Source organism: Brassica rapa, chromosome A02 (genome assembly GCF_000309985.2).
Source record: "Brassica rapa cultivar Chiifu-401-42 chromosome A02, CAAS_Brap_v3.01, whole genome shotgun sequence".
NCBI lineage: Eukaryota > Viridiplantae > Streptophyta > Magnoliopsida > Brassicales > Brassicaceae > Brassica > Brassica rapa.
Window position 1 is genome coordinate 5,289,758 of NC_024796.2, and position 25,821 is coordinate 5,315,578.

Genomic DNA, 25,821 nt, shown 5'->3' on the forward strand with positions numbered 1-25,821 from the left:
TTTTATAAGCAGAGAATATGATCTGGACAGAATTCTTGATTTGGCAGAGTGTGGAACACTCAAAACTATCTTGCCTTACGATTTTAGCTAAATATGTAAATAACAAATTTATTTGTCGAGTCTATATTGGTATTACAGGTATACAACACTCAAAACTATCTTGCCTTAGGAACTACCGAAGTATCCAAGCTAATGTTAATTTCTTGAGATTCTAGGCCTCCATTGTTACTTATCCTCGAGTTTTCACACGCAATACATTCTTTTAGCTCGTTAATAACCTGAGACATGATTGGTCGTTTTGAGGAAGAAGTATCAGTGCATGACACTGCCAGATCAAGAGCTCTCCACGCAGAATTGTGGTCATAACCCCCACAAAGGTTTGGATCCATGATCTCCGTTATATCACATTGATTAAGCTTAGTGCTAACCCATTCTGCTACGTGATACTCTTCAGAGATCACCGGTTTGTTTGTGATCATCTCCAATAACACGACCCCATAACTATATACATCACTCTTCTCAGCCAACCGGTTTGTACGGTAATACCTGTAAGACAAGAACATGGTAAAACTCTCTAACCATTTAAGAACATATAGAAAATGTCAAAACAAGTTTGTGTGTGTGTGTGTGTGAAAACTACTTACTCGGGATCAATGTATCCATGAGTACCAGCAACTTCCGTGAACTCCTGAGATTCGTGTCCACCGAAAGATCTTGAGATCCCAAAATCAGCAAGTTTAGCCTTGAAATTCTCATCCAGCAATATGTTGGCAGTTTTGACATCTCTATGAACCATCGGTGGTGTGCATCCAATATGCAAGTACTCCAACCCTATGCAATAAAATCATCTATATCAAACTATTTGATATAAACACAATTGAATTGATATCTTGTCCTAGGGTTTTTAATTTAGTAACCTAGTGCTGTCTCCAAAGCTATTCGTAGACGAATACTCCAGTTGATGATGGATCTACCTCCTTTACCTGAATACATAAAGTATCATTCGATCCATTCTGAGTTTCATGAGTTAACTCTACACGTGAAATCACTAAGAAAATATCACCTGACAAATGTTGTTTTAAGTCTCCATTGGGAAGAAACTCGTAAATGAGGGCCAAATGATCTCCTTCATAGCAATACCCGACGAGGCTCACCAAATTTGTATGGTGAACTCTCAGAAGAAGATCAACCTAAGGCAAGACCCATATCAAGAAAATGTTGAAATCTATATTACTGATGTTAGGAGTTTTCAAGGCTCCTAAAACAAATGTTGTAGTATAGAAGATTGTCGAACCAGTTCTGAGGGATATCAAAGCACTGAGAATGCAAGTACTCACTTAATCTAAGTGCAACCAATGATTTAGATGGGTTTTAAGCTATGACTAAAACTAAAAAGCAATAACAGAATGATACTTTCTTGACTAAGGGAAAAGAGAATTCATGGGCATAGGGATTAGACCTTGGGTGATCAAGTATCGAACTAAGGATGGCAAATGATCAATCAAACTATCAACCTTAAGCCTAGACACAATTCTAAGCAAGCTCTATGTCTAGATGAATGCTCATTTGCTAACATATCTCAAACATCAAATGTCTTTGGTTGAATAATATGAAAGCAATCATTACTAACAAGTCTATTAGCTATCTTAGCACCTTTAACAACAAATGTCTTTGGCAAAGTATACTAAAAGCCTAGGAGAGTTGTCTCGGGCATTTCATCGAACACCTTTCGGGTGAGAAATGCCTAAGGATCAACAACTGAGTGGCCAACTCAGAAGATGCATTATGATTACTCTACTAGCAAGGAAATATGAATGATCTACACTAAAACATCCTAGCTCTAACCTAATCACCCTTAATCTCCCTAACCCATGAATTCAAAAGGTGATTACTCACTAATCTCCATGATTCCTCTTAAACCCATATTGGATTTCAGATTAATCATGTAGAGAAATAGATAAGAAATCAACAATAACACAAGAACATAACAATCAAAATCCAAGAGATGAACTTCTCAAGAGAGTTCTTGTGTCTTTCTCAATAGATCAAAGATAAAAGATAATCTGCCTCTGGTGGCTACAAAAGATGTTTAAAACATAGGTTTTTCCAAGTGCAAAACGTGCATAATGAAATGACCAAAAGGCCCTTAAGTAAAATAGAAATCGAGCAGATAATAGGCGCGGAGCGACCTCGGCTCGTCGCTCCGACAAGTCGCTCCAGGCTTCGGGAGCGACCTCGCTGGGTCGCTGCGAGAGGTCGCTCCGAGAGCGATTTCTTGTCTCCGGGAACCAAGATGGCGAGCGACTTCTCCCTGTCGCTCTGGACAGGTCGCTCCAAGCTTCGGGAGCGACCTCGCTGGGTCGCTGCGAGAGGTCGCTCCGAGAGCGAGTTGTGTGTCTCCGGACGTGAAAACGCGAGCGACTTTGTGCAGTCGCTCCAACGGGTCGCTCTGGATCGGGAGCGACCTTGGTAGGTCGCTCTGAGAGGTCGCTCCAGGGTCATCTAAGACTGTTCGGAGTAATGAGAACGCGAGCGACTTCATGGCGTCGCTTTAGGAAGGTCGCTCTGAGAAGTGGGACACAGCGACTTCGTGATGTCGCTCCGGGAGGTCGCTCCCATGCTCGGTTCGTTCAATGGTCACCTTTTCACCTCTTTTGAGCTCCAAATAGCCTCATGTGGTATTCCAGTACCTAATAGAGACTCATGTATGCAAAATGCAACCTAAACATGTCTGAAACCTAATCTATATGATGAAAATGCTCATGGATGAATGGATAAAACAATGCAAATATGCAAGATATCAACTCCCCCAAACTTGTTCTTTTACTTGTCCACAAGTGAACTTTCTAGAACTCATAGGGAGAGAGGTTGAAGGAGGGAGCACATAGCCAAAAGAAACACAACTAGCACACTCTCTTATTACACTCTAGCTTCTCTAGGCCTATCTTAACTCTTTTTGTTCTTACACTCATCATCAAGCATCCACACATTCAAATCAACCAACTCTCACATTCATTAAGCACAAAACATCAGGTGAATTCTTGCAAATGGTCAGTTGGTCCAAGTCATTTGGTTGGGTAAGGGAAGGCTTTTATTCAAGTGATTCAAGAGGTTCAAAACATATGATCTTTAAGGTGGTTTACTCTCAAAACAAGTAGCCTTGACATTGCACATAATATATCTAAGAAAGGGACCAACTCATGCATACAATGCTCAATCTCCATTGTTCTACCCTTTTCCCAAACATACAATTACACAATCATTCCCAAATGTCAAACCCAACTCACATCTCTCACCAAAAGATCCTAAGAACTTTAACTCCTTCTCTTTGAAATCTACAAGGGATTTTTCACAACCTCAAAACATTTCTTAGCTCCTAACAACTTTGCTAGCCCCCTTTTTCTTTTTTTTTTCTTTTTTTTTTCTTTTCTCTTTTTTTTTTCGTTTTTCTTTTTCCCCTTTTTTTTTTTAGGCTGGGGGCCAAGACTTTTCAAAACTTGAGCTAGAGGCTTCTATACTGGTCCCAATAAAACAATTCACTTAAGCACAAAGAGTCTATTCTTTTCCTTTTTCATTTCTCCCAAATCATAATCACAACACTCACCCCCACCTATAGCTAGACAATAGAGTGTCCAATCTAGCAAGAATGAAGATCAAGCATTGTCGTTCCCGATACTCTCAACATTATGCACATGTAAGACTTTCCGAAAAAGGCCTCACTCATCAAACAATGAAAGCTTAAAAGGAGGAAAAGGTTTTGGGAGTGGTCTACCACTAGAGTTTGTCAAAAAAGATTGGTATAAAAGATGTGACAACTCAAGTGTGTATAGCCATGACTCAGTACACAAGGGACCATGAGCAAGAAGCATTAAGTTCGTTCAGTTCAAATAAGGTTGTAGTTGGCTTCAAAGACTGAGTTTCAGCAATCAACAAGTTTCAGGAAGAGTTTTCAAGGCTCGAAACATACAAGTCTTTTTGAGAGGTGCAAAAGCTAGTCAAGTGCAACGTAGTGTTCTTTACAAGGCATTCAAAATCATTGCTCCCAATGCAAGTGAATGCAACCTATATGCTCTAGACTCTCCTAAAAATGCAAATGATGCAAACTAAATGATTTTTTTTTTTTTTTTTTTTATGCAAATAGGTATGCCATGCATGACTCAATGAAACAACATCAAAGCAAACATGATCAAATACTTGGTACCTCCCCCAAACTTGAGTTACACAGTCTCTGTGTCGTCAAGTAGAGAGAGATACCGAAAAGAAGACTAATATGCAAAAATGAAATGGTATATACAAGGGAGTGTGGTGGGTTACCTTCTATAGGGAATGAGTAGAGGGAGATGCTCCCTCCTCGTCGTCCTCAGGTGGTAACTCTTCAAGGTGCTCATCAGCAGGAGTGTCCATCTCTTCAATGTAGAAGGCTTGCCCGAACACAGTTGGTTTCCTCATTTTCCTCTTGATGTCAAAGTGGAGGATGTTCTCTTTACCCAAATGGAGATCAATCGTGCCTTCCTTCACATTAACAATAGCTCCTGCTGTAGCTAAGAATGGCCTTCCTAGAATCAATGGTCTTGAGCCTCCTCACCCATCTCAAGCACCACAAAATCTGTAGGTATCTCATACCTTCCAATCTTCACAGGGAGGTCCTCTAAGATGCCCACAGGATACTTCACTGAACGATCAGCTAACACCAGAGAGAGTCTACACTTCTTGTACTGAGTGAATCCAAGCTTCTTTGCAACAGACAAAGGCATCAAGCTGACACTAGCTCCCAAATCGCAGAGACTTTTCTCAAATACCATAGGTCCAAGAGCACAAGGTAGTGTGAAGCTTCCTGGATCCTCTAATTTCTCTGGAACATCAAGCCTCTGGATGATGGCATTGCACTCATGGGTAAGAATCATCATGCCTTCCATCTCCTTCTTCTTTGCAGCTACAACATCTTTCAGGAACTTGCTGTATTGAGGAATCAACATGAAAGCATCGATGATGGGCATTGCAACCTGAGCTTCACTCATTTGCTTCTCAAACAGAGCCTTGTACTTCTCTAGCAACTGCTTCTTGAATCTACCAGGGAATGGAAGTTTGGGTTCATAGGGAGGAGGAACAAAAGAACTTTCACTTGCTGGAGTTACAACTTCACCATCCTTTACTGTCTTCTTCTCTTCTCCAACCTTTCCTTTACCTTTGGCTTCCACTATCTTCTCCAAGATCTCGTCATTGATCTTCTCATCAACAATCACCACTTCATCATCTATGTTGATGGCAACCCCCTCACCTAGTTTCTCAGCATCCTTGGTGAGGGTTCTAGGAGGTAACTGCTTACCACTCCTAAGGGTGATAGCTTTGGCCTCCTTGGGATTTTGGTCAGACTTTCCAGGTAGAGATCCTTGCTGGCGATTCTGGTGAGTGTTCATGGAAGCAAACTGATTCTCTAAATTCCTGACTGTAGAAGCAAGGTGTGAGAATTTGTTGTTGAGCTCATTGTAGCTCCCATCAATCTTGGAATGAAGGTTCTTCAACTCATAACCAACATGCTTCTCACTTCTAGTCTGAGACTCCAAGATTTGCTTCAGTAAGGTATCAGTGCTGCTCTCTTGAGGAGCAGAGGAACCAGACGAGGGGTTTTGCTGAGGCTGATAGCTGCCTTGCTGGTTGTTTCTAGGCGGATAACCACTCTGTTGGTTGTTGGGATAGGATTTCTGTTGGTAGTTGTTGTACTGAAAGTTGGGCTCCTTTTTGTACCAGCTACCATTGTTGTTGATGAAACACAACTCCTCTTGACCTTCCAAACCCTCAACCTCATTGACAGCAAGTGGATCTTCCTGCTTGGAGTTACCAACAAACTTCAGCTGCTCTTGGGTTGCTTTTTCAGCAATGAGTAGGTCGATCTTGTCTTCCAAAGCTTTGATCTCTTTCCTCGTCTGCTTATCATCTGTTCTACTGCCTCTGTCGTGGTCTCCACTGTAGACTGCATCACTCTTTACCATGTTGTCAACCAGCTCTTCTGCATCCTCCTCAGTTCTCCCCAAGAAGAACCCATTGCTAGCTGTATCCAGTCTGGCTCTGTACTTAGGAAGAGCACCACGGTAGAATGTGCTCAGCAAGCTCTCCTTAGAAAAGCCATGGTGTGGGCATTGAGCTTGGTAGCCCTTGAATCTCTCCCAGGCTTCACTGAAGCCTTCCAAGTTCTTCTGTTGAAAGCTGGAAATCTCGTTTCTCAGCTTAGCAGTTCTTGAAGTAGAGAAGAACTTCTCCAAGAATGCTTTCTTGCAGTCATCCCAAGTAGTGATGGAGTCACTGGGTAGAGACTTCTCCCACTGACGTGCCTTATCCCCCAAAGAGAAAGGGAATAGCTTGAGCTTTAAGGCATCTTCGGACACACCATTGGTTTTTGACAACCCACAGTAGCTGTCGAACCTGTCCAAGTGATCAAATGGATCCTCTAGAGCCAAGCCATGATACTTGTTGTTCTCGATCACGTTGAGGAGTCCTGATTTGATCTCAAAGTTGTTGGCTGCCACAGCGGGTGCTCGGATTCCCAATCTATGACCATGAATGTTGGGGCGGTCGTAAGTGCCAATGGGTCGAGCTGCTCGCTGTTGGTTTTGAGGTATGTCTCCCATATCAGTACTCAATCTCTGCAAGTGAGCCTGTTGCTCTTCTTCTCTTCTATTTCTAGCACACTCTCTCTCTAAAGCTCTGATGTCTGCAGCTATTGGAACTAGGTTTGATGGACCCCTGCTCCTCAAGTTCATACACCTGTAGATTAAAGGGAGGTGAAGAAAGAGAATCAGTAACAAAAGAAAATAAAAATGACTTAGTCTCAAGCAAGTGACTAAATCTCAATGTTCAAATCTACTCAGAATTTGGCAACGGCGCCAATTTGATGTTAGGAGTTTTCAAGGCTCCTAAGACAAATGTTGTAGTATAGAAGATTGTCGAACCAGTTCTGAGGGATATCAAAGCACTGAGAATGCAAGTACTCACTTAATCTAAGTGCAACCAATGATTTAGATGGGTTTTAAGCTATGACTAAAACTAAAAAGCAATAACAGAATGATACTTTCTTGACTAAGGGAAAAGAGAACTCATGGGCATAGGGATTAGACCTTGGGTGATCAAGTATCGAACTAAGGATGGCAAATGATCAATCAAACTATCAACCTTAAGCCTAGACACAATTCTAAGCAAGCTCTATGTCTAGATGAATGCTCATTTGCTAACATATCTCAAACATCAAATGTCTTTGGTTGAATAATATGAAAGCAATCATTACTAACAAGTCTATTAGCTATCTTAGTACCTTTAACAACAAATGTCTTTGGCAAAGTATACTAAAAGCCTAGGAGAGTTGTCTCGGGCATTTCATCGAACACCTTTCGGGTGAGAAATGCCTAAGGATCAACAACTGAGTGGCCAACTCAGAAGATGCATTATGATTACTCTACTAGCAAGGAAATATGAATGATCTACACTAAAACATCCTAGCTCTAACCTAATCACCCTTAATCTCCCTAACCCATGAATTCAAAAGGTGATTACTCACTAATCTCCATGATTCCTCTTAAACCCATATTGGATTTCAGATTAATCATGTAGAGAAATAGATAAGAAATCAACAATAACACAAGAACATAACAATCAAAATCCAAGAGATGAACTTCTCAAGAGAGTTCTTGTGTCTTTCTCAATAGATCAAAGATAAAAGATAATCTGCCTCTGGTGGCTACAAAAGATGTTTAAAACATAGGTTTTTCCAAGTGCAAAACGTGCATAATGAAATGACCAAAAGGCCCTTAAGTAAAATAGAAATCGAGCAGATAATAGGCGCGGAGCGACCTCGGCTCGTCGCTCCGACAAGTCGCTCCAGGCTTCGGGAGCGACCTCGCTGGGTCGCTGCGAGAGGTCGCTCCGAGAGCGATTTCTTGTCTCCGGGAACCAAGATGGCGAGCGACTTCTCCCTGTCGCTCTGGACAGGTCGCTCCAAGCTTCGGGAGCGACCTCGCTGGGTCGCTGCGAGAGGTCGCTCCGAGAGCGAGTTGTGTGTCTCCGGACGTGAAAACGCGAGCGACTTTGTGCAGTCGCTCCAACGGGTCGCTCTGGATCGGGAGCGACCTTGGTAGGTCGCTCTGAGAGGTCGCTCCAGGGTCATCTAAGACTGTTCGGAGTAATGAGAACGCGAGCGACTTCATGGCGTCGCTTTAGGAAGGTCGCTCTGAGAAGTGGGACACAGCGACTTCGTGATGTCGCTCCGGGAGGTCGCTCCCATACTCGGTTCGTTCAATGGTCACCTTTTCACCTCTTTTGAGCTCCAAATAGCCTCATGTGGTATTTCAGTACCTAATAGAGACTCATGTATGCAAAATGCAACCTAAACATGTCTGAAACCTAATCTATATGATGAAAATGCTCATGGATGAATGGATAAAACAATGCAAATATGCAAGATATCAATTACCTTTGTGAATGTAGAAACAGATCATATAGTTTTAACTGGTAAGGCTAAAGAATTATGAAAACCTCTGCTTTGAATTGTTCATAGCCTTGAGTTGAAGTTTGAGAGAGTAGTTTAACAGCCACATCGGAACCATTTACAGTGCCTTGATACACCATACCGGAACCTCCTTTGCCTATAACTTTTTGGAAGTTATTTGTCATTTTGATGACCTCAGAGTATGTGAACCTTCTGCTTTTCTTATTAGCAAATGTATCATTCACCATAGATGTACCTGGTGGCAGGGGTAGATCTATAATCAGCATAAGGGCATTACCATAAAAGGTTTTTATATGTTATGACATTCACAAGAATCGCTAGATTTTCTTATTTAAAGTCTATCTTGCCAGTACCTCCCACAGCGGTTGCTTTTTTCTTTCTCCATACAAGGAAAATAACCAATACAGCAATGACTACGGCCGCAGAAGCAATTGATGCAACAATTGGCACAAAAACTTTCTTCTTAGGTCGTTTTCTACATGCATTAGAGAGACAAAGCATGGGGTTTCCATCAACCCTACAAGTAGACAAGGTTTGTTGAGGACAACAGTTGCACAACACAAAAGGGCTTGTGGATTGTTACTGAATATATTTGAAAAGATATGAGGAAGGTTTCTTACAATAGCTCTAGTCCTTGCTTTTGTAGAGCTTGTGGAATTGAGCCATTAAGATTGTTCCTACTCAAGTTTCTGTCAAAAGACGACTATGATCTGAGTTGAATTTTGAAAAGCATTATAAAATATGTTGAGAGAAACTTACATGAACATCAAGGATTTCATGTTGCCTAGAAACTCTGGCACTCCTCCAGTCAAGTTATTATTTGACAAGTCCCTAATGTTAGCAAGAGAGAGTATGGTAACCATATCTTAGCCAATATATCCCATCTCTATAGTAACAACATTTCACCTCTAATCAACAATGAAAATACTTACAGTTTTTCTAGTTGTGGAAGATTTTGAACAGCAGCTGCGATGTTTCCAGTTAAACCACTTGAAGATAAGTTTCTAGGCATTGTTCAAAATTACATTCAAAAGTGTTAATGATCACAATTAAATACCAAGAGATCTTGAAGAGTGAGTGAGTGTGCATGCATGTGTAGTACGTACTGAACTCACGACTTACAAAGAAGTGATTCTTGGCGATATAGACATATCCGTGTTACTACAGTTTAGCCCGCCCCATAAAAACTGTCGAGGGACGCATGGATCGCCTTGCCAATCTATTCTACTCAATCCATACTTGGCTTCAATGTTTTTTATAGCAGCCACTTACATTAAAAAAAAGTTTAAATGATGTTAACAATTAATCTATGAACTGTCACAAGTACTCTATTATGTTTATGATTTGTTTCCACATACCATCGTTTTCATCTGTTTCAGATTGCGGAAATCGGATGCTTGTGAAGATTTCTAAGGCATTAATTAGAGGTGGAAGAGTTGATCTGTTGGTTCTTGTAAGCTGCAAAATGCATTCCCTTCCTTGGCAAGTTCCCACGCTTGAAACAGTAGTTATATCAAGCTTCTTAGGAATGATAGGGTCAGATAAAACTTCTCCGTTCAACGAGATGTTGAACTCTCTGGTATCCTTTGCCTGCAAGTCTTGGATCTCGGCAAAGTATGCGTAAAAGTAGTACTCTTCACCAGAACCTCCTGAAGGCAATTCAATCGTTAATGGCGCATTAGCATCAGTAGGCGTGGCAGCATGTATCAGCACATCTTTTGGTGGAACATATTTGTTGGAATTGTTCACGTCAAGAGTGGTGGAAATATTTGTCCATTCCCCTTGAAAGCCTGCTCCATTGTATGCTACCCATTCGCGATCATAGATATCTTTCATGTACCTGTGAAGTGTATAGTGTTGTTTTAGCAGTTGGATGGGTAAATAAGATGAAAAAAATCATTCCGTTTCAAATTAAATGTCAGTTTAGAGTAAACTTTCTGTTACAATATATGTCACTTTATAATTTCAGTGCAACTTTTGTCATTACTTATCTATTTTATTCCTAACTAAATGAAAAAGCAAGAAATGCTTTAGAATTTCAATAGTCAAATACTGGTAAAACTGAATATTTAATTAGTTTTTCTTAATTTGTTTAAAATAACCTTAAACAACATCAGAATTTGAAACGGATAAACTGGGAATTTATCTTGGAAACTGGTCACAAAAGTGCAAAACATACAGAAGCAAACCAGAGCTGGAGAGGAGAAACGTTGTTAAACTAATATTGACTTACCTTATATTAGATCCTGACTTGCTAAAGTAGCTCCGGGAGAGACGCATCAAGGAACCAGACTTAGTGATATAAGAATCGTTTCCCAGTGCCCGTATCTCCAAAGCCGATATGAACGGTGTAGTTTCACCAGTCTTGACAAGACAAATCTGCAACGAGTCTGACGTTGGCATGTGTAAGATCTCTTCGTTAGTACTATTCGTCCCTAGCCTTTGGAAATCTATCGTGGCCCATATATTAGGTCCAAGATACAGATCAAACTTGGGTTTAACGTCAAAACCATCGTAATTTCCATAAACAAACCTAGCCACGATCATATGCGTCCTGCCTTTCTCAACTTTTAGACTGTAGCAGTTCCTGTTAATCTTTTACCAACCGCTTGTGTTACACAATGATCACAGTGTGTTACACACGAGTTCGAGAGAAAGAATAAGATAGACGTTTCAGACTTATAAACTTTTCTGAAAATACTTTTGTATTATTGAGATTCGGTTGATAATGTTTACAACAGATGATTGATCTTTATATAGAGATCGAATCAATACAAGTATAAGAGACACAACTCTATATACTAAAGGACACAACTTGAAGAGTTACAACTCTTTGTGTAATAACATAGATAACTAACTTATGTAAATGTATCAAGGAGAGATTAGATTATATAGTTTAACACTCCTCCTTAATCATATCTCGACTTGACTCCAAGCTGCTTCCTTAGATCTTCAAATCTTGAACCACCCAATGCCTTTGTGAGAATGTCTGCGAGTTGATCATCCCCTTTGCAATACTTCAGTTCAATGATTCCCTTTTGCTCAGCTTCCCTCACGAAATGGTACTTGATCTCTATGTGCTTCGTCCTTCTGTGTTGCACCGGATTCTTCCCAATTGCTATTGCTGATTTGTTGTCACATAAGATCGGAATGCCTCCTTCAAACTTCTGACCAAAGTCTTCAAATAGTCTTTGTAACCACACTGCTTGATTTGCTGCTGCACACACGGCTATGTACTCTGCCTCAGCCGTTGATTGCGCCACTGTTTGTTGCTTGCTTGACTGCCAACAAAACATGGCTGATCCAAGAGTAAACACATAACCTGAAGTGCTTTTCTTGTCTTCCTTAGAACCACCCCAATCGCTGTCCGTGTAGCCTAGAAGTCTTGGTTCTTTCACGCTTGTGAAGTACACTCCAAAGTTTGATGTTCCTTTGACATATCTTAACACCCTCTTGGCTTCTTGGTAGTGCTTCATGCGAGGTGATGACATGTATCTTGAGAGATAGGCGCTTGCATACATCACATCAGGTCTTGATGCACACAAGTACAAAAGCCCTCCAATGATGCTTCTATACTTAGTCGGATCTCCATACTCCTTGTCATCCTCAACTCCTTTTCCTTGTGGTGTAAGTGGGTTGCTTACACTCTTGCTGTCTCGCATCCCAAACTTGTCTACAAGTTTGTTTGCATATTTTTCTTGTGAAAGAAATATGCCTCCATTGACTTGAATTACTTCCATTCCAAGAAAGTAGTTCAACAATCCAAGATCCACCATCTCGAATTCTTTCTTCATGTTCTCCTTGAATGTGTTGATGCTCTGAATGTTGCTTCCTGTGATGATTATATCATCCACATATAGACTCACGATCAACACATCTCCTCCTTGCTTCTTGATGTATAAGGCCGCATCATTCATACTCCTCTCAAAACCGTTTTGAAGAAAGTATGAATCTATCCTTCCATACCATGCCCTTGGGGCTTGCTTTAAACCATATAAAGCTTTGTGTAGCCTTAACACCTTGTGTTCCTTCCCGTGTGTCACATACCCAGGCGGTTGTGTGACATACACTTCTTCCTTGAGGTCGCCATTGAGAAAGGCTGACTTCACATCCATCTGATACAATTGCCACTTCATCTGAGCCGCATAGGCAAGTATGGCTCGTATTGTATCATGTCTTGAGACAGGAGCAAACGTCTCAAGGTAGTCAACACCATACTCTTGAGAGAACCCTCTTGCAACTAGCCGCGCCTTGTGCTTGATGTGATTGCCGTTTGCATCGGTCTTGATCTTGTAGATCCACTTCACACTTATCACATTCTTCTTCTTTGGCTTGTCCACTAGTTCCCACGTCTTGTTCTTCTCAATCATGGCTATCTCCTCATTCATTGCTTCTCTCCATTCCTTGGTACCACACGCTTCATCATAAGTGTATGGTTCTTCATTTGCATGAAGACAAGCTTCTATAGCTTGAGCCGCTTCATCAAGCTCTACTCTCGGTGCCCTTTCCATGATATCAACCATGGACTTGAACTTCCTTGGTGCCTCAGAAGTTTCTTCATCTCCACTACTAGTATCATGATCATCATTTTGAAAGAGAACAGGACTGAAAGTACCTCCAAATTGTTCCTCAGGACTGGATGCACCTTCGGTTTGTTCCTCAGGACTGGATGCACCTTCGGTTTGTTCTTCAGGCGAGTGAGAGTCTTCCATAGACAACTCCAATGTCTTCCTCACTTCTTCTTGCCTTTTCCAATCCCACTTCTTTCCTTCTTCAAACTCGACATCTCTTGATACTTCAATCTTCTCATTCTCCAAAATGAGAACTCTATAGCCTTTGGATTGGTTGCTATATCCAACAAAGACTCCACGTTTTGCCTTAACGTCTAGCTTCCTCCTCTTTTGATCTGGGATATGTATGTAGCATATGCTACCAAACATTCTCATGTGTGACACATCTGGCTTGTGTCCACACCACTTCTCTATAGGAGTGACATCTTCTTCTATTGCCTTTGATGGCAGACGGTTTTGAAGATATGAGGCAGTGTATACCGCTTCTGCCCATAACTTGAGCGGTAAGTCTTGTTCTGCCAACATAGATCTAGCCATCTCCACCAAGGTCCTATTCATGCGCTCCGCTGCACCATTTTGTTGTGGTGAATAAGGCAAGGTGACTTGCTTATTGATTCCTTCTTCTTCACAGAACCGGTTGAATTCTCGTGAAGTGAACTCACCACCTCCATCTGATCTCAGTGTCTTGATGGTACAATCCGACTGCTTCTCCACCATTGCTTTGAACTTCTTGAACAGTGAGAATGTCTCTGACTTTTGCTTCATGAAGTATACCCAACACATGTGAGTATGATCATCCAAGAATAGCAAAAAGTATCGGCTTCCATCAACAGATTGGTGCTGCATCGGCCCACATACATCCGTATGTACAATCTCAAGCTTCTCCCTTGTCTTAGTTTGAGATTCCTTTGGGAAGCTTTTGCGTGATTGCTTTCCAAGTCTACACGCCTCACATGCTTCCTTCTTGACTTTAAACTTTGGTAATCCCTTTACCAAGTCTTTGTCTTGCATTTGTTGCAACCTTTTGTCGCCTACATGACCAAGTCTCTTGTGCCATGTCTCCATCTTTCCTTGCTCACTAGCGCTCAAGGCCTCTTCTACCTGAGCCGAACTCATCCTGATTCGATAGCTTTTGTGAGTCATTGGGATATCCATTATCCTCCTTCCTTTTGCATCATCTATGATGCATCTCTTCTCTTGGAAACTCACCCGGTATCCGCTTGAAACAATTTGTGGAACACTCAACAAATTTTTTGCCAAACCCGGAACCAAGAATACATTTCTGATGGTCTTCTTGCCACCTTTAGTCATGACGGTAATGTCTCCTTTACCGGCTGTCATGACTGTGCTTCCATTTCCAATCTTTATTGGAACCTTGATACTCCTATCAAGCTTTGAGAAGTAACTCTCCTCCTTTGTCATATGATTAGTTGCTCCACTGTCTACTAACCAGACATCTTCCATCACTGTTGTTGCTGCTTCGCTCGCACTGAACAACATGTGATCTTCATTTGAATCTTCTTCGAGACTCACATGTGCCTTCTCTTTCTTCTTTGAGTAGCACTGATTTGCAAAGTGGCCTAACTTGCCACAATTGTAACACTCCTTGTTACTTCTGTGATCCTTCTTTGGATCTTCCTTCTTCTGTTTCCTCCAACACTCGCTCTCATTGTGGTTGTTTCTCTTGCAGAAACCGCACCACTTCTTGCCTCCTTGGCGCTTTGAGTTGTCTTGTGTAACACCAGAATTTTTGTGTTTAACACGAGCATCGAATGCTCCTTCACTGGTGCTTTCTTCTCTTGCAGCCAGCCTTGCTTCATGAGCCTTCAAGATCCCGATCAACTCTGTCATCTTTATTGAAGTCAAATCGCTTGTTTGCTCCAACACACTGACTATGCTATCGAACTTGGCTGGGAGAGAGATGAGTATCTTCTGTATGAGTTGAACATCTGACTTCTGTTCACCATGATAAGTTAATTGATTTGCCAATTCAACTATCTTATCTGTGAAGACCTTAATGTCTTCATTCTCATACATCTTCAGATTCTCATACTCCCTTCGCAATGTTTGAAGTTTAATCAAACGAACTTGAGGAGAGCCTTCATACTCCTCCTTCAATGCATCCCACGCCTCTTTGGATGTTGATGCTGCTGCAATCCGTGAGAATATATGATCCGATACAGCAGTTTGCAAGATTTGCAAAGCCAATGTATCGTTCATCATCGCTTCTTCTCTAAGCGATCTTGCCCTTGCTGTTTCAGGGGTTTCATCCACTTGTGCTGGTGGGGCTGCTACGCCTTCTTCAACCACAGACCATAACTTCCTGGTCTTGAGAATGGTTGTCATCTTGATGCTCCAGAAGTCGTACTTCTCTCCATCAAATATGGGGATTACTTGATTCTTCATCGTTTCGAATGATTCCGAAATCGTATGACAAAATCCTCTAGCCTCCTTTTCTCCACGCCAAGTGTTTCTCTTACTAGTGCTTTTTCCTTTGTCCTCTCAAACGTAAAGCTCTGATACCATGTTAATCTTTTACCAACCGCTTGTGTTACACAATGATCACAGTGTGTTACACACGAGTTCGAGAGAAAGAATAAGATAGACGTTTCAGACTTATAAACTTTTCTGAAAATACTTTTGTATTATTGAGATTCGGTTGATAATGTTTACAACAGATGATTGATCTTTATATAGAGATCGAATCAATACAAGTATAAGAGACACAACTCTATATACTAAAGGACACAACTTGAAGAGTTACAACTCTTTGTGTAATAACATAGATAACTAACTTATGTAAATGTATCAAGGAGAGATTAGATTATATAGTTTAACAGTTCCGTATCCCATCTGGAAAATATCTCAGGGTCTCGTAAGGCTTCGCGAATCCCTCAGGATTTTCTCGGATTCGACCATTTCTTCCGCTACGTATGAACGTTTCGTCCGAAGTGAACATCAGTTTAGTATAACTCTCTTCATAAGGAGACGTTTCATTCGCGGGCAGCCCGCAATCCAAACTGGTGAATCCTGTTAACAGACATTGTAAACCAAAACTTTCCGAAAAGAATGTTTCAAAAAATATATAATTATGATACCTTGTTGGCCTTGAGCTTGAATAATATGAATGATGGCGATTAGTAACAGCAATAGCCCAAGAAATTTTGTCATATTCTCTTACCTGCCAAGGAAATATCAAGAAAATCATTCCCAGGCTGTGGAGGATAAAGGGAGCATGTATAAAGCTAAAAGAAAGACTTTTCAAGTCCTTTCTAAAAATAGACTTTGTCAAGTCAACAGAAATGAGTAAACGCGTTTTCTAGACTAGTAGTGCAACTCCACCAATGGAATTAAAGGACAAGAGTGGCCCAACATCACCATCATTAACATATTCATGGAAAATATGGAGCAGAGACAGAATCACGTTAAGATTTAAGAAGGAACTATTACATCAAAGACGAAGACTCAATTATATTAAGACTAGTCCAACAGGAATCTACTTTCTTTGTTTGACTAGTAACATATTATTTCGTTTAAGGGCAGAGATAAGTCCAAGAGAAGAGATTACAACCATTTTCTGTTTCTTTTAGTTTTTCTTTATAGAGAAGTTGATACAGGACCGTGTCATATTTGGTACAACATTGGTTTTCTTGAGTCACACACGATATATATCTTTACACTTCCAAAGGAGCTATCAATCAAACAAAAGTATATAAGAAGAAACAAGTTCCAGAAGGGACTAAACACTATTTATTAAGAGTAACTCTAATCATAACTCATACTTAAAGTTCAAATTCTCTCAGGAACTTGAGTTTAGGTAACTCACAAGCAGTACACTTAAAACAAATTGACATGTGCTCAAGACACGATGAAACCAAAAATCACCAAAGAACATAGAATATGAGATTTTTCAATTTCTCAAAGCCAAATGACTAATTGACTTTTAATTCCATATTGGTACAATAGGTAGACAACATCAAAACTATCTTGCTCCAGGACCCACCGAAGTATCCAAGACAATGCTCACTTGTTGAGATTCTATCCCTCCATTGTTATTCATCCTCGAGTTTTCACACACAATACACTCTTTTAGCTCGCTAATAACCTGAGACATGGTTGGTCGTTTTGAGGAAAAAGGATCAGCGCATGACATTGCCAGCTCAACAGCTCTCCACGCAGAGTTAGAGTCATAAGCCCCGCCAAGGTTTGGATCCATGATCTCAGTTATATCACCTCTCTTAAGCGTAGAGCCAACCCATTCTGCTATGTGACACTTTTCAGAAATCACAGGTTGGTTTGTGATCATCTCCAATAACACGACCCCGTAACTATATACATCACTCTTCTCAGCCAACCGACTTGTACGGCAATATCTGCAAAAACAAAAACATGGTATATACTATTTAACCATTGAAGAAGGTGTAGAAAAATCAAGATCAAACGTGTGTTTGTATTTTAAAATAGTAAAAGAAACTTACTCAGGATCAAGGTATCCACAAGTACCAGCAATCACTGTTGAATCCTGAGATTCACATCCACCTTGGAAAGATCTTGAGAGCCCAAAATCAGCGAGTTTGGTCTTGAAATTCTCATCTAACAATATGTTTGCAGTTTTGACATCTCTATGAACCATTGGTGGTGTGCATCCAATATGTAAGTACTCCAGTCCTATGCATTGGAACCATGTATTGATTTGTTGTAAACCTAATTGAATCGATATCTTATCTTAAAGGATTTTAACTTAGTACCAACCTAACGCTGCCTCCAAAGCTATCTGTAGTCGAATTCTCCAGTTGATGATAGGTCTACCTCCTTTTCCTGTATATTAGATTATCATATCTACTAGCTAGAGTATTCTAAGTTTCAAAAGTTAATGCTCTTCGTGAAATAACTAGAAAAATCTTACCAGACAAATGTTGTTTCAAGTCTCCATTAGGCAGAAACTCATAGATGAGGGCCAAGTGATCTCCTTCATAGCAATACCCGACGAGGGTCACCAAATTTGTATGGTGAACTCTTAGAAGAAGATCAACCTGAGTTAATATTCATTTCAATAAAATATTTACATTCGTAACCGATGCTAAAAACAGATAATATTCGTTTAGTTAGGAAGATGCAGAAACATGAATACCTCTGCTTTGAATTCTTTATAGCCTTGAGTTGAAGACTGAGAGAGTAGTTTAACAGCCACTTGTTGAGAGCCGTTTATAGAACCGTGATACACCATGCCGAACCCTCCTTTACCTAAAACTCTTTGGAAGTTATTTGTCATTTTGAGGACCTCTGAATATGTGAACCTTCTGCTGTTCTTATTTGCAAATGTATCATTCACTGTTGGCGTACTTTGTGGCCGGGGTAGATCTGTTCATCAGAATAAGAACGTTACCATATGTTTCTTAATCTGTATCTATCTTCTTCTAATGTAAATGAGCAATGACATTCAGAAGATTATAAGTTTTCTTATTTGATGTCTATCATGAAAATACCTTCTACAGCCTTTGATCTTTTCTTTATGTGTACAAGGAAAAGAAGCAATACAGCAATGGCAATGGCTGCAGAAGCAACTGATGCAACAATTGACACAAAAACTTTCTTCTTAAGTGGCTTTCTACTTGAATCGGAGACACGAAGCCTTGGGTTTCCTTTGACACTGTTGTTAAGGACATCAAATGTACCAAAGGATTGATAATGATTGATAATTTTTCAAAAGCTATGTGGAAAGTTTCTTACGTTAGCTCCAGCCCTTTCCTTTGTAAGGCTTGCGGAATTGATCCATTAAGATTGTTCCCACTCAAGTTTCTGTGAAATATGACCGTGATATGAAGTGGAATTCAAAAAGCATTGGAAAACATGTTAAGAAAACTTACATGAACATCAAAGATTTCATGTTGCCTAGAAACTCTGGCACTCCTCCAGTCAAGTTATTGTTCGACAAGTCCCTAATGTTAGCAAGAAGGAATAAAGACATGAAGGTTAATCAAGTTTATTCCCATCCATACATATATAGGACCTATCCAATATAGAATACCAATTTCTCGCTCGCCTTATATCTTCATACTTACAGTTTTTCTAGTTGCGTAAGACTTTGAATGGCAGCTGCTATGGTTCCAGTTAAACCACTTGAAGACAAGTTTCTAGTGAAATGTTTAAAATCGCATTCAAAGTGTTAATTACTAGCAAAACTTGAGTGCGTGTGAGTAGTGTAATACTAAACTTTCTGACTTACAAAGAGGTGATTCTTGGTGGCACGGACACATCCGCGTTTGTGCAGTTTAAACCGTCCCACCTAAGCTGCTGAGGGAAGCATGGATCACCTTGCCAGTTGATTCTACTTAACGCATAGCTGGCAGCAATGCTTCTTGTAGCACTCACTGATGTCAGAAAGGTTTGTCCGTGTTGAGTGCTCTACTGTATAATAAGAAAGCATAAAACTGGAAAAAGAAAGTCACGTGCGCACCGTCGCTTTCATCGGTTTCTGACTGCGGAAACTGAATGACTGTGTAGACTTCATAAGCATTAAGTAGAGGTGGAAGCGTTGATATGTTGGTTCGTATCAGCTGAACACTGCATCTCACTCCTTCGCAAGTTCTCGGTGACCGACTAAGGATAGTAAGTGAATACTTTCCAGGAGTTAGAGGGCCATAATAATTTTCTCCATTCCAAAGTATGTTGAATTCCCTGGTTTCATTTGCCTGCAAGTCTTGGAGCTCAGCAAAGTGTGTGTACAAGTAATATTGTGCATCAGGATTTGCTGAACTCCATTCGATCTTCAGTGGCGCGCTGGCATTAGTAGGCGTGGCAGCGTTTTTTAGTGCATCTTGGGGTGGAGCATATTTGTTGGAACTGAACACGTCCAGATCGGTGGAAATGTTGGTCCATTCCATCTGAAAGTACGGTCTCCAAATGCGATCGTAGGTATCGCTAGAGTACCTGCATGGAAACAATGGTGTTTAAGAAATTGATTATGTCTATTATTCATGTAAATGTTATTTAATAAATCACAGCACAAAGGTACGTACAAAAGACAAGAAAACATATAGAATTAAATCAAGAAGAGCCGTTCTTCATCTGAAGTTCGACTCACCTTAGATTAGATCCTGACTTTCTAAGATAACTCCGGTGGTGTAGATACAGGGAGCCAGATTTAGTGATATAACAACTATTTTCCATTGGCCGTAATTCCAAAGTCGATATTAGCGGTGTAGTTTCGCCGGTCTTAACAAGACAAATATTCAACGAGTTTGATGTTGTGGTGTGTAAGATTTCTTTCCGTGTACCATTCACATCTGTTTCGAAATCTATAGTGGCCCATAGATTAGGTCCAAGATAAAGATCGAACACCGGTTGAACGTTAAGCCCATCGTAATTTCCATAAGTAAATGTAGCCCTGATCAAATATCTACGCCACGACTGCACGTTCAGACTGTAGCAGTTACGTGTTCCATCTGGAAAATATCTCACCGTTGTGTATGGCTTCATTAATCTACCCACCGAACTTGCCTGAATCTTACCAGTTTTCCCACTCTGGATGAATGTTGCGTCCGAGGAGAAGTTCAGCCCCGTGGTAGTGTCGTTATAAGGAGACTGTTCGTTCTCAGGTAGCCCACAATCCAAACTGATAAATCCTGTTGAATTTTAAAAAATTTACCATACAAACAGTTCATTTCTGACTACTAAAACGTTTGTAATATACATAAAACAAGATACCTTGTTGGTCTTGAGCTTGAACACTATGAATGATGGCCAAAGTTGCAATTAGCATCAACCAAAGCACAAGAGAACTCTCCATATTCTCTCAACTCCCAAGGAAAAAAAATGAAGAAAACGAGTGGATAAGCTATCATGGTAGATAAATAGTACATAAATCAGCATAACCCAAATCGCACACTAAGAGAATTGTTTTTTCTACAAGACAATAATGTGTTTCCACCATGCAACGAGTAGGGTATAAACAACCAAACCCAAATCATACACTAGAAAGAAAGACTTTGTTAGGTCAATGGTGAAAATGTGTTTTCTTGTGCCAGATTCACCCGGGGGAAGAAAGAAAAAAATGTCCCAGAATATATAGAGTTGACCCAGAAGCACGTTATGGAACATATTGTTACATCAAAGAATAATCAATTCCAAGCGTAATTTCCTATTCTTTTCTCACTAAATTACCACCGCAAGCAGACAACTCTGCAAACATTTGTTAGAGGACACGTCCTGGCCATATGTTAATTACTACACAACCTAACTTTTCCCAAGGAATATCCAAGTGGCCAAGCTCATGTTCAAAAGCTCTTCAGAAAGTCTCTTTCATAATAGTGAAACTTTATGGGTTCTGTTTTGGTTTGGGGCCATGCCTCTATATCCAAAAGCGTAATCATTAACAACATTCACGGCATGTCACTACGGTTTACAGAGTCAGTGATTATAAGACTCATATACAAATCGGGTTCAGATCCAGAAGACTCAAAACACATTTTACAAATGAAAAAAAAAGAAACTGATCCAGTTACATATTATTACATGGTCATGGGCCGTGTTACATTGTAGCACATACAAACTATCTTGCCCTGGGAAACATCCCAGTGTCAAAGCTCATGCTCACTTCATGAGAACTCTGAGAATCCATATTCATAGATTTTTCAGGTACAAGTCACTCTTTCAGTTCATTAGCAACTTGGGACATGTTTGGTCGGTTCACCGAAGAAGGATTCACACACGACATGGCCAGTTCAAGAGCCCTCCAAACAGAACGAGACTCGTAGTCCTTGTGTAGGTTTGGATCCATGATCTTAGTAATATCTCCCCGGTTAAGCATAAACCCAACCCATTGTGTTATGTGAGACTTTTGACGGGATTGGTCAATCACGGGCTGGTTTGTGATCATCTCCAATAACACAATTCCGAAGCTGTACACATCACTTTGCTCACCCAGCCGACTCGTTCTATAATATCTGCAAAGTAAGTTAAATGGTTACTATACTCTTGAAACCACTGAAGAAGAAAATGACAACTCATAGTTACCACATTGTAGTTGTTGACTAATGATAACTTACTCTGGATCAAGGTATCCAGGTGTACCGGCAACAACAGTTGAAACATGGGTTTCACCTCCGACAGGGAAAGATCTCGAAAGGCCAAAATCGGCGAGCTTGGCCTTTAACTGTTCGTCCAGCAATATGTTTGTAGTTTTGATATCTCTATGTACAATAGGCGGTGTGCATCCAAAATGTAAATATTCCGATCCTCTTCAAACGAGTGACTGTTTTGTTAAATCCACCAGAAGAAAGTCATTCTAATCTTCATCCATTGTCTAAGCTTAGTAACTGACTACTAACCTTTTGACAAAAAAAAAGCTTAGTACTAACCTAGTGCAGCCTCCAGAGCTATTCGTAGCCGATTGGCCCAGCTGATAAAAGAGCCACCACGTTTTCCTGAATGTTTGATTCTTTAGATTTTTCTTTTTCTTGAAAGTATAAATATAGTCTAGCTAAATTCTTGAATCATGAAGAAATTCAAGAGTTTACCAGATAGATATTGTCTTAAGTCTCCATTTGGCATAAACTCATATATAAGAGCCAAGTGATCTCCTTCATCACAATATCCAACAAGGCTCACCAAATTTGTGTGGTGAACTCGTAGAAGAAGATCGACCTAATCACCCATGGGAAAGAGAAACAAGAGATAACATAAAGGTTGTCAAGCTAATTAAGTTGATCATATAATGTTTTTTTTAAAGTTATGCATACCTCTGCCTTAAAATGCTTATAGCCTTGACTTGATGATTGAGAGAGTACTTTAATAGCTACTTGTTCAGAACCATTTAGTGTACCATGAAACACAACACCGAATCCACCTTCCCCTACAACTCTTTGGAAATTATTGGTCATTTTCATAACCTCTGAATAAGTAAACCTTCTCTTTTTCATCTCGATTGATGGTTCAGATGAATTCGCATATGCATCATTCACCATTGGCGTACTCGGTAGAAGCTGTAGAGCTATAGAGAAGAAAGGGTAGGGAATGAAAGAAAGATTATTCACTGAATTTTGTAGTTATTTGATTTCTTGAGAAGTCTCATGCAAATTACCTTCCACTGACGACGGCTTTTTCTTTTTGAGAACTAAAACAAGAACCAACACAACAACGCTTATGACCACAGCAGCAACTGATACAACAACTATCACTATAAGTTTCTTGTTGGAGTCTTTTATGCATGAACCAGAGAGACAAAGCCTTGGGTTTCCATCAACTCTGCAAGAAGAAGTGTTGTTCAAGGCATCAATTCACAAAGGGACAGTCCTACGAACAGAGGAATACCAAAAAGAATTTGGGAAGTTTCTTACAGTAACTCTAATCCCTTTCTTCGAAGAGCTTGAGGAATGTTACCATAAAGATCGTTCCCGCTTAAATTTCTATTAAAGAAGAGCAATTTTCATGCATAAAGACCCATGACCCAAATAATAAGTAATACAAAACAAGCTGAGCAGCGTACATGATCACCAAAGGTTTCATCTGGACTAGAAAGTCAGGCACCACTCCAGTTAATTTGTTATTTGACAAGTCTCTAAAGTTTATTTACAAATTAAAGTAAAAGGTATAATTAGTCTACGTCCATGATAAAACCACTATTTTTGGCTTGGATCAACATTAGACACATACTTACAGTTTTTCTAGTTTTGTAAGGTTTTGAATAGCTGCTGCTATGGTTCCAGTTAACCCGGCTGAAGACAAGTTTCTGTAGATTTAAAAGCATGATTATATTAACATATTATGAAGGTAATTAAACATATATATGAGTGTGTAATGTTATGACTTACAAGGATGTAATTCTTGGAGGTGTAGAACTTTCGGTGTTACTACAGTTCAACCCATCCCATGCGTACTGTTGAGGAACGCAAGGATCTCCTTGCCACCTGATTCTGCTCAATCCATAGGCAGCTTCAATGTTCTTGATAGCAATCACTGATGTAAAGTTTAAGTATGTGAGACTTAACATGTGAAACCACTGTTCTAAAAATCGGTTTAGGCGGTGTCTAGGCGTCGGCCTATGCCTAGACAGCAAATCAGATCTAAACAAAACGATTTTGCTTAACCAATTTAAAAAAATTGACTTAGACATTCAAAAATCGGTCTATAGGTCAGCCTAATCAATAATCTCTTATAAAACGCATAATTACTGTCTAGCAAATCTTTTGTGTGAAACTGAATCCATGTAGCATCAATACAAAGAAAGATAAGTTATCTGCATAGAAGTGATCAAAATAAGTAACATACCGTCATTTTCATTTGTCTCCGATTGTGGAAACTTGATAACCGTGTAGATCTCAAGAGCGTTAAGTAGAGGAGGAAGAGTTGATCTTGAGGTTTTTATTAGCTGTTACCTGCATCTCTCGTCTCCGCAAGTCTCCGGAGGAGTATCCAGGAGAGTATTTATCTCTAACTTTGAAGGAATGATAGTTTCAGTACTAACAACTCCGTTCCATAACAAGTCAAACTCCCTAGTATCATTGTCCTGTAAATCTTGTATCTCAGCGAAGTGGCTGTACAAGTAATACTGGTCACCAGGATTAGGGGGTGTCCAACTGATTGTCAACGGCGCACTAGCATTGGATGGCGTAGCAGCCGCTGCAAGCGCCTTTTTAGGTGGATCATAATCGTTATCATTGCCCACTTCTAGAGTAGTAGAAATCTGTGACCAACTCTTCAAAAAGAAATTAAGCCATCTACGATCATAAGCATCATCAGGGTACCTATTTGGAACACGTTGTATTAGCCATTGACTACATAAGTATCATGAGCGGTTCTGAGCACAACCAAGTTAAACATTGACTTATAGTCCTCAAAAATTATTTTCTATCAAAACTGTAAAAATGCTATTTTCTGGCCAAAAATTTTAAAAATATATTTTAATTGTTTCATTAACAAGTTCACCTAGATGAAAATGTAAGTTAGAAAATAAAAAACAAACCAACATAATTGCATCCTATATGATGCATAGACGAAATGAAGAAATGGACAACACCTAAATAGAGCATTTTCCAGATGTACAAATGAACAGATCTTTCGTGAGAAGGATGATGCATGGGATATCACCGGTGGTGAAACGACGGCTATGAGCCCTTGGCTATGACAATGAAAGCTCTTTCACCGGCGATCAACGATTGTAGTGCTTGAAACGCAGTCGCCATTTCAAAGCAATATATTTTTTATAAATAACGATTTTTACTGGGCCGGTTTTGGATGTGGCCCATTAAAAATATTTGATCCATAACGAATTTGGATCCAATATAAGTCATCTATCACTCGTCACTTTCATCGATCGTCTATTCGAAGCAGTCAACAGGAGCCGAAGATTTGGAGAGAAATGAGGTTGTTCGATCCATGGCCAGTGTTCTTCAAGAGGGAATGGAAACGTACCTGGCCGTTCCTCACCGGTTTCGCCGTAACCGGCGTCCTCATCACCAAGCTCACCGCTGGATTCACTGGTAAGTCCTTTTCAGATCTGGCCGATCTTCTCTGGAAATTTCAGAATCAATCCGTATTGTGTTGAATCGGATCGGATATATCCGAGATTTTTGTCATTGTATTTGTGTGTCTAGTGATTCGATTGATGTGGAAACCCTAATTATTTTATTGATTTGCAGAGGAAGACGCCAAGAACTCAAAGTTCGTCCAACAACACAGGCGGTAATGCTCATTCTTACTCTCTCGATCAATCATTAGAATTGCATTTACGATTTGTGAAATGATTTAGAATCT

The 25,821-nt window shown here is 40.1% G+C and overlaps 2 protein-coding genes, 1 non-coding gene and 1 pseudogene across 8 annotated transcripts; 2 read left to right on the forward strand and 2 right to left on the reverse strand.

Moving 5' to 3' along the window:
• Positions 1 to 92: 92 nt before the first annotated feature.
• On the reverse strand, positions 93 to 20,970 carry LOC103851563 (receptor-like protein kinase At5g59670). Of its 6 annotated transcripts, XM_018656721.2 has the most exons (14): positions 16,167 to 16,311; positions 15,912 to 16,098; positions 10,731 to 11,084; positions 9,856 to 10,337; positions 9,620 to 9,764; positions 9,430 to 9,501; positions 9,257 to 9,328; positions 9,118 to 9,186; positions 8,851 to 9,014; positions 8,524 to 8,732; positions 1,064 to 1,190; positions 918 to 983; positions 645 to 831; positions 93 to 546 (listed from the first exon to the last, which is right to left on the reverse strand). In XM_018656721.2, exons 1-14 carry the CDS (start codon positions 16,237 to 16,239, stop codon positions 156 to 158), a joined length of 2,598 nt encoding a protein of 865 aa, XP_018512237.1. In that variant the 5' UTR covers positions 16,240 to 16,311; the 3' UTR covers positions 93 to 155. The 6 variants fall into 6 exon arrangements, 5 of the variants coding, with proteins under 5 accessions (XP_018512237.1, XP_033140131.1, XP_033140130.1 ...); XM_033284240.1 differs by lacking the exons at positions 9,430 to 9,501; positions 9,620 to 9,764; positions 9,856 to 10,337; ... (1 more) ...; positions 15,912 to 16,098; positions 16,167 to 16,311 and adding exons at positions 19,131 to 19,202; positions 19,295 to 19,439; positions 19,526 to 19,998; positions 20,153 to 20,693; positions 20,776 to 20,970; XM_033284239.1 differs by lacking the exons at positions 1,064 to 1,190; positions 8,524 to 8,732; positions 8,851 to 9,014; ... (6 more) ...; positions 15,912 to 16,098; positions 16,167 to 16,311 and adding exons at positions 17,975 to 18,101; positions 18,200 to 18,429; positions 18,555 to 18,718; ... (5 more) ...; positions 20,153 to 20,693; positions 20,776 to 20,969.
• Positions 6,121 to 6,227, forward strand: LOC117132214. Its single transcript, XR_004455774.1, has one exon. It is a non-coding gene; the product is annotated as a small nucleolar RNA R71 (small nucleolar RNA).
• A 459-nt stretch (positions 20,971 to 21,429) lies between the features above and the next one.
• On the reverse strand, positions 21,430 to 24,853 carry LOC103851764 (annotated as a pseudogene).
• A 463-nt stretch (positions 24,854 to 25,316) lies between these two features.
• On the forward strand, positions 25,317 to 25,753 carry LOC103851567. Its single transcript, XM_009128437.3, has 2 exons — positions 25,317 to 25,547; positions 25,707 to 25,753. The coding sequence occupies exons 1-2, from the start codon at positions 25,427 to 25,429 to the stop codon at positions 25,751 to 25,753; spliced, it is 168 nt and encodes a 55-aa protein (XP_009126685.1). The 5' UTR covers positions 25,317 to 25,426.
• Positions 25,754 to 25,821: the final 68 nt, after the last annotated feature.

Excerpts from the sequence above, each read along its gene's own strand:
- LOC103851563 (XM_009128429.3), bottom strand. The coding sequence starts at position 20,857 with ATGGAGAGTTCTCTTGTGCTTTGGTTGATGCTAATTGCAACTTTGGCC. Across the intron at positions 19,999-20,152 it reads AAGTCAGGATCTAATCTAAG|GTACTCTAGCGATACCTACG; the intron begins GTGAGTCGAACT and ends GTTTCCATGCAG. Across the intron at positions 19,008-19,130 it reads CTTACGCAACTAGAAAAACT|GGACTTGTCGAACAATAACT; the intron begins GTAAGTATGAAG and ends TGCTAACATTAG.
- LOC103851567 (XM_009128437.3), top strand. The coding sequence starts at position 25,427 with ATGAGGTTGTTCGATCCATGGCCAGTGTTCTTCAAGAGGGAATGGAAA. Across the intron at positions 25,548-25,706 it reads GCTCACCGCTGGATTCACTG|AGGAAGACGCCAAGAACTCA; the intron begins GTAAGTCCTTTT and ends ATTGATTTGCAG.